General features: G+C 27.0%; 1 protein-coding gene across 1 annotated transcript; it reads right to left on the reverse strand.

The window, feature by feature from the left end:
- Positions 1–6015: 6015 nt before the first annotated feature.
- On the reverse strand, positions 6016–8968 carry LOC145165307 (GDT1-like protein 1, chloroplastic). The gene is made up of 12 exons (XM_079084023.1): positions 8725–8968; positions 8132–8198; positions 7718–8023; positions 7567–7620; positions 7421–7482; positions 7205–7273; positions 7074–7125; positions 6935–7009; positions 6730–6859; positions 6578–6648; positions 6412–6459; positions 6016–6306 (listed from the first exon to the last, which is right to left on the reverse strand). Exons 1-12 carry the CDS (start codon positions 8892–8894, stop codon positions 6235–6237), a joined length of 1176 nt encoding a protein of 391 aa, XP_078940149.1. The 5' UTR covers positions 8895–8968; the 3' UTR covers positions 6016–6234.

An 8968-nucleotide genomic window follows, 5' to 3' on the forward strand; every position in this document is an offset into this window, starting at 1 on the left:
TATATATATATATATATATATATATATATATATATATATATATATATAATAAAAGAATCAATTTTTGTCATATATCTTATCTTTTTCTCATTTAACCTTAAAGTTAAATTAACAATTTATCTTATCTTCCTAATTAATATGATATATTATAGTAATTTACCTATAATTAAGGAGATGTATTCAATTTAAAATCCCTAATATTTTGCCCATTAAAATTCAATTTTGAATCCCATTTTTAATATCATATATTTTTGTTGTGATAATACTTATTATTGTAAATTATATCTTATTATTATTATTTAAAATAATGAATGCAATAAATGTATACTTATTTTTGTATCAATTTATTTTTTAGATAACCACTTCATACAAGGATGGATAACGTGGAGAGTTTTAACAATTAAAAATAAATATAATCTTCAAAATAAATAAAAAGTAGATAAAATAAATTACATATTATTATTATTATTATTATTATTATTATTATTATTATTATTATTATTATTGGGTGTGAGAAAGCAAATTGAAAACCTGTGTCCAATTGAAAATAAATTAATTGTTTTATGTTTTGCGTAAAAAAGTTATTTAAATTTAAAATATAAAATTTTAATCAAAACTAGGAATACATTTTTTTTTTCATTTTCAATAGCATAGTTTGAAAAAAACAAATGTATATCTATAATTGGTTAGATTTATCATACTACAATGCTATAATGGGAACAAATGAAAATAGGGCATTATAAAAGAAAATAAAATTTGATCTATTGTTTTTATATTGGTTAAACCGACCATCGGACAAATATTACACTAGTATATATATATATATATATATATATATATATATATATATATATATATATATATATATATATATATATATATATAGGGTGATGTTTAATAGAGAACAATTATTAACAAGAAACCAAGGAACCGATCGTGAGCGTCGGAATGGTCAAAGGAATGAATGTACACAATTGTATATTGGATGCACATACACCGAATGATACCATAAAACCCACCTCTTTACCAAAAAAATCTTTTTTTTTTTCGTTAAATTTTTTTAAGCCACGTTTTTTATCGAAAAAACCCGAATATACCGTTGTTCATTATTTTTCGTGCTCTTTTTATAATGATCCATGTTGATATATATAAAAAATTCGAAAAAATCCACTTCGTTTTGTTGTTTTTTTTTTCAATATTTAAGTTTATTTTTATCCAAAAAACTAATTATACCAAAAATCTCAATTTTTTGTCCTCTACTAATAAACATCAACATCGATTAAAAAAAAAACTCGATCAGTTCAAATTCACACTGTAAATTTAAATTGTAAATATTTCAATTTTAACATTCACAATGTGAATCAGACTTGCTATTTCAACTATTTGATCATTCACAAATTAAGTAAAATTTACATATGAATCGAAATATATTTCCATAGAGTTTTGTAATATTTGAACGTTTTGATTACTCGTAAATTAGTTTTGTAAATTCAACAAATGGATTTATTAACATTGTGAATCTGAACTGTATATAATTTAGTTTTTAGAATTCACAGTGCAAATCTGACTTACTATTATTCACACTGCGAATCTGAACTGAAATTTTGATTTTTTTTAACCATCAATGTGAATCTATGTTTAAAAAGTACTAAAAAATATTAATTTTTGATATATTTATTAAATTTTTTTGATAAAAAATAGACATTAACTTTTCAAAAAAACAAAGAAAATGAAGTGAATTTTTTTTTTTTGAAAAAAAAATCATATTTTATATATCAATATAGATCTCTATTGAAAGATGATGAAAAATCATGAACAAAGGTATATTCGGTTTTTTTTTCGATAAAAAACATGGCCTAAAAAAATTAAACTAAACAAAATTAAAAATGAGTTTTGTTATAATCCGTTACATGCGTGTCTATTGTAAAAATCTACAACCTTTCATTTTTCTGTTGATCACTTTAAATTCCAACGTTTTGCATTGGTTTTTTGGTTCCTTGATTAATAATGGTCCTCAATTGAATTTTTCCATATATATATATATATATATATATATATATATATATATATATATATATATATATATATATATATGAGGTAGGTTCAAATGTTTCTCACATCTATTGTGTGCTAGAATGCATGAAGAAGAATTTAGTAAAAAATAAATTATTATTAAATCAAATAAAGATATATATTAAATGATTTCCATAATTATATGTATATTAAATGATATCCATAATTATAATTTATCTTTTATGGAAACTAATTAAATTCATCATTAATGTCAGCAGTAATATTCTTTCAGAATGAATTCGTATATAGAAAAATGAGATTGTATTATAGTAGAATGCGAGTGTATTGTACTAAAATACACTCTCATTGTTCTTATTCCATCAACTTTATTGTATTTTAAGTGAGTATGTATTGAAACAAAACATGAATCCATACATAAGACCTAGATGCGAATTTATTCTGAAAAAATGTTATTACTGACATTAATGACAAATTTAATTAGTTTCCATAAAATGAGAATTATAATTATGGATATCATTTAATATATACATACAATTATGGAAATCATTTAATATATATCTTTATGTAATTAAATAAGTATTTAATTTTACTAATTTCCTATTGGTGCATTATAACACACAATAAATGTAAGAAACACATTAACCTAACGCGCGCGCACACACACACACACACACACACACACACACACACACACACACACACACACACACACACACACATATATATATATATATATATATATATATATATAAAGAATAAATAGATATGATGTCCATATATTATTGTTTTGATAGAATATCAGTTATCCTATCTAATTCTAAATAATATCTTTTAAATTCTCAATTCTTAATATAATTGCATGTCATATATTTAACATTATATTATATAACAAATGACTTCTAGCCCAACGGTATCAGATGTTGTCTTCCATTCTTAAGGTCGAAGGTTCAAGTCTCGTCTGAGACATAAGTGAATTTAGAAGTTAGTTTAGGAGTAGGTGGATTTAGGAGTATAAAAAATTAATATTATATTTTATTAAAAAAACATTCATTATTATTATTGGTTCGGTTCGATTTTAGAAGAAAATCATAACTGAACCATATGTATTTGGTTAATCAAAATGAGAAACCGTATCATGTGTTTTATTAATATATGGTTCAATTATATTGGTTAATGTAATTTTGATTCGTTTTTTTGGTTAATATACTCACATCGGCTAGCATCAATGGTTGAATACCATCTATCTCTTTTTTATATAAGAGATATACCCTTTAACTAATGGTTTTGAGTTTTGACTTAACGATGCTAATACAGGAAGTCAGGAACCTAAAACATCTTTTTTTTTTCAAAGATAAAATCGCATAATTTATTGTCATCAAATTCATTCATTTGTTAATACAAATTACAAGGGTACTTATTTTAAAATGTTTTATTAAAGATTAAATTTTTTATTGCAATGATATAATTTTACTAATCGTTTTTAAGTCATTCATTATTTATAAAAAACAAAAATTAAGACAGAAAAATGTCACTCGTACCAAAGAAACCAATTATTTGACCATCTATTTTCACGCATCTATAAAATATAAAAAAAAAAGGTTGTAGGGGACAAGGTGAGTTCCAAATATATTTTGTTATTAGAGAATATGCGAGGAATAATTCGGTTTAGTATATGTATGATGATATTGTGTTGTCACTTGTCCCTCTCTTGACACTTATGTAAAGGTAAAGCTACCCGTTTATACGTGGAAAATTGTAAGGAAAAACATAATATTTAATATGACATAGTCTTATTAATGATTATCGATGGTATCCAAGTCATTTTGATATCTTTAATTTATGAAAAACTACAAATCAATATTACTGATTTAGTATTTAGTTTAATGATTATTATTAAACATATAAAATGTTTTCAAGGGGCAAGTGGATATGTTTTTTAAATGATTACTTGATTATTATGACTTTAAATCGTAATATTTCGCTTATGGTGTTTGAATATCGTACTTTAACTTATGGTTATCAAATTATTTATAAGCTAAATGATTATTTTTGGTGCTATTTGAGTGATCATTGTAGATGATGGCCAAGATGAAAATATATGTTTACGGGTGCCTATGCAGATTTGCATCAATACAACATGTAGATATTTATCTCGGTCATAATCAAATTGGTTTCAAAAGTTTATTTAAAAAAGGTTATTTATCGTCTTCTCAAGCTTCAATTTTGATAAATGGAAGTGAGTTTCAATTTGGACATGATTTATGACAAAGTGATTTTTTTTTTTTTCTTTTCATTTTAGCTATGGAGGATTTGCATGTAGAAAGTGAAGATATTGTTGTGAATGACCTTTATTCATGTGTTAAGGTTGTCGATAATAACTTATTGACTTCTCATTTTTTATAAATCTAATTTCTTGGTGATATTTCACAAGAAAATGTTTGAAACATTGATACTTTGTTGAATTTATTTAGCTTCCGATTTTACGATCAATTTGCAGAACTTGAATATCTATAGGGTGGGAGTTTCTACAGTTGAAGTCGATTATTTGGATGTAATTATGAGGTCTTTTGCGATGTCCCTTCTATTTAGGTATCTTGGGTTACTAGTTGGAAAAATATGTTGCAGATGGAAGGTTGAAATCTTATTATTGTATCAACTTGGAAGGTCATACTATATCTATTGGTGATAGATGGACTCTTTTGAAGATTGTTTTCTGGTGGTCATGGTATTTTAATATCTATTTTTAGAGTCCTTTATAATGTTATTAAAGAGTTGGAAAGTAAGATAAATTATGTACCCCATTGAACATTACTACATATATATATATATATATATATATATATATATATATATATATATATATATATCATATGGACCTGTTTTGTTGTAGTGTGGTGTGGCATCTGATATTTAGTCTCGTATTGATCGTTGGTCAGTTCTGCAGTCACCTTTGAGTGGCTCTCTTGGGTGGATTAAGTGAAGATATCAGTTATGCAAAGATCATGTTTATCATGTTGACTGGTTTATAGGTGTTGTGATATTACATGAAGTGTGTGCTCTTTGAGTGGCGGATAAGGACATGATGTTTAATGAAATTGTTTCTCATCGTATTTTTGGTTTGTACATAGAAATTAAGAGCTTAAAGTCAATTGGACTTTTTTGTTAGAAGGCCCAATGTTGGCCATTAATTCCTGTATCTGTTCTTTCTTTTTCTAACATCTTGCCATTCAAGAAAAAATAAAAATAAATAAATAAATAAAAGTTAAGTTTTTAAAACAACCCAGAATTAAAATATTGAGTTTTTTTGACATAACCTTCTAATCATTTTTTTTAACATAACCATAACCATAACCATGTAATTTAGCAATAATAAACATACTATACCCGACTAAACAATTTTATAGAAATCTTCATGATTGACATTTAGCAAAAATTCATATACTTGTAAGCTATAAGGATTCAACATCATCTATCAATATTTTCCATTTGAAAAGAAATTGAAGAGAAAATAATTAGAGGATATAACTATAATCTTGTTTGAAATATGTGTTATAATTATAAACACTAGTTGTGATCTTATTACTTGTTGTTTAATATTTTGACCTAACTTGGTCAATGGTCATGACTGTTAGGGAAGTTGAATAGACATTGGAGAGGGACATAATCGAGTACTAAATTTTGATGATATATAACAATTAAAAAAGGTCTAAATCATGATTTTTAATGTATTTAAATCCTAAAAACAAACACTTGACCACATTCTACAGTGTTCAAACTTTTTTTAATTATATGTCGACATATTTTGATAAACTACCTACAAATATATATATTTAACTAGTTATTCAACCAATCTGACGCTAACATAATATATATATATATATATATATATATATATATATATATATATATATATATATATATATATATATATATATATGTTTATTGGTTAATTTGTCTTTGTAATTTGATAATAAAATATCATAATAAAGAAAAGTATTACTTATAAAGGGAACGACCTTTCGGCCCAAATAGGAAAGTTAGAAGAAACATCAACCTCTAAATAGCAACTACCCAAAAAATAGAGTAGAATCTAAATCCCCAAAAATCTGCTAATAATCATATGCAGCAAATCACCTTACAAAATTAAAATATTATGAAAAAAGTTCAATAATTGAATTGAAGAAAACAAAGAAACAGATTCTAACTCACAATTTCAACCACTGTCACTGCTGCAAACACAAGGAAAAGAACACCTCCAACGTATGCAATCACCTATACAAAATAATATCAACTTTTATTATTAATATTATTCTGTTATTAATAATTATGTAGTATATGATGGAAATGTTATGAATTATTTTCAATAATTGATGTAACCTTTTCAGATAAGAAACTTCCCAGTAATGACCCTCCAAGAACAGCCAGCTACAAGAATTGGTTTCATTATATACCAAATAATTCATAGTCTTCAGTTTAATAATAATAATAATAATAATAATAATAATAATAATAATAAAATTTTGAATGTAAATTAATAAATTACCAAAGTTGCGAGTCCATGACCAGCTAGGGCCCCACCAATGACTCCAAGAGGTGAGGAGGCAGCAGCAAGAGCTGAACAAACACAATGTTTTAATATAATTCAAGGATAACAAAAAATGTTTTCTTTTTATGTTTTTAAGGTCAATTACTTACCAATTGTAGAGAAGAATGATTTATCACCCCATTCAGCTACAAACACTAAAATAAAAGTGCTAATGATTGTGCTAGCTGCAGCCAGAATCCCAGCACCATTTCCCAAAACTTCAGATACAGCTATCTCAGCCTGTAATAATGTTTAATAGCTTTATAATTTTTTTTTATAATAAGTCTTTTATGCGTAAAGTGACTAAAAATTTACCTCCTTCTGTTCTTCTTCAGCTTTAAGCCCATCACCAGAAGAAGCATCAAGCAACGTTGAAACACCAAAATAAACCTATATAATCCATTAAATTAATCTCATGAACATATAATTATATTTTTGATTTCACACATATTACCAGAAGCAATGCTGCAGCAATATCATCAAGAGGAAGGTCCATGTCACCGAATCTGGCATTCAAGATAATATATTAATTAAGATGAAAGAATCAAATGGATTTAATTAGCATCAATTAAAGAGGAATGAAACCTGAAGGGAAGGATTTCATCTACATAGTGAAAAGTTCGCCCAAGAACAACGGATATGATAGTCATTATCCTGATAATAATTCATAATAAACAAAATACATATATATTATATTGTCACGTGAATAATTTGAAATACAGCTTACTATATATATATATATATATATATATATATATATATATATATATATATATATATATATATATATATATCACTTACCCAAGTGCACCAAATGTCCCCAAGAAGACAACTGCAGCAGAGTTCCGAGCTGCTAAAAGTGCCTAAAAGAGTCATGTGGGGAAATTTGTAATTAAAGCCTTTTTTGATAATATAAATATGAGAAAAATTAGTAAGATTTCGTTTACAGCAATGAAGAAGGTTTTGTCCCCCAACTCAGAGAAAAATATCAGCAAGAATGCCTGGAAAAAAGAATTATGTCAGGATTTGTTTGTAAACAGGATTGACATAAATAAAGGAGGGGGAAAAAACAGAAATAGGGAGATTGATTATACTAACTGAAGCAAAACCTGTGCTTAAATCACTGAGGTCTCCAAAAAAAGAGTTAGACTGCATTAGATTAGCAACATCTGAACCAACAGCAAATGCGTTTTGAGAATCTTGAAGAGTTGAAATCCCGAAAAACAGCATGAACTTTAGGCAGCTGTTCCATGATGTATTATTATCAAAAGATAAATCCTTGAAAGGAAGTGATGTTTTTGGTGTTAACTTATATCTTGAATATGATTTGTTTGAAGTACTGCATTCCCAATCCTCTACATTGTGGGTTAGTTTTGTTGCATCTTCACCATCAGAATGAAGTACCTTAAATTCCCAAAATTACAGGTTAGCATATGTTAAATGAACACAAATAAGAGAATACACGTTTGAGGGAAATTTAGAATACAAACACATGCTTAAGAAGTGACTAACATTCATATGGGATCTTGAGTGCTGACATTGCCTCAATCGCCTGTCATGTAGTTTGATGCAATGTTGCCTGCAAGAAATGAGATTCTTCTGAGCTCTACGTTACCCAATCATTAAAATTGCAATGATTTTCATTTTGGAATCCATGAAAACAGAAATTGGTTACTCATTTTGCAAACTTTCAAGCTGACCTTACAGATATTGGTAGCTAGATATTGTCACTCGTGCATAAGATTAGTCTATTTTGCAGCCACACGTTTGATTCATCAAAAAATTATATCAATATTCAACGTTTCATCTGAGAATTAAGAGGAACGAACTACAATTCTAAATTTGGACCAAAACTGATGAAATTCCCAATTCACCTATTGCCTAATAACCATCATTTGTTGGACAGCATTAACTTCAATTTTTTGTGAAACACACCCGCAAGGGTGAAATGTGGGATTCAAACACCAACCAGAAATTGATTTATGCATTGCGTTACCTCGATTATCAATTTAAAATATAATTATGAAAAAAAATCATCACATACAGGTTCATGAACTTAGATAAAAGAAATTCATACCGAAAACACTTGAAAACCATCAACGTACCTGGAGGAGAAAAGGCGAAGTTGAGAAGTGTGAAGAGACGAAACATTAGAATCGAGAAAACAGCGAAAGAATTCCAAAGGTTTAGCAGAAGTTGATTGAGTCGAAAAGGACGCCATCCTCCTCATCATCAACACGCTCTCTGATGAACAGAGAGTCGTCATGCTTCGCATTCTCACACAGTTCCACCTCGACGGTGTGTGTGGATCACCTTCCTTTCAATTGGTTTCAGTTTATTCTGGATAAG

The sequence above is a fragment of the Lactuca virosa genome, chromosome 3 (assembly GCF_052849685.1).
Source record: "Lactuca virosa cultivar CGN04683 chromosome 3, Lactuca_virosa_CGN04683_v6, whole genome shotgun sequence".
Lineage (NCBI taxonomy): Eukaryota > Viridiplantae > Streptophyta > Magnoliopsida > Asterales > Asteraceae > Lactuca > Lactuca virosa.

Coding starts and splice junctions, on each gene's coding strand:
- LOC145165307 (XM_079084023.1), bottom strand. CDS start 8,894: ATGCGAAGCATGACGACTCTCTGTTCATCAGAGAGCGTGTTGATGATG. Junction 7,126..7,204: donor GATGAAATCCTTCCCTTCAG/GTTTCATTCCTC, acceptor CTTGAATGCCAG/ATTCGGTGACATGGACCTTC. Junction 6,460..6,577: donor GTCATGGACTCGCAACTTTG/GTAATTTATTAA, acceptor CAATTCTTGTAG/CTGGCTGTTCTTGGAGGGTC.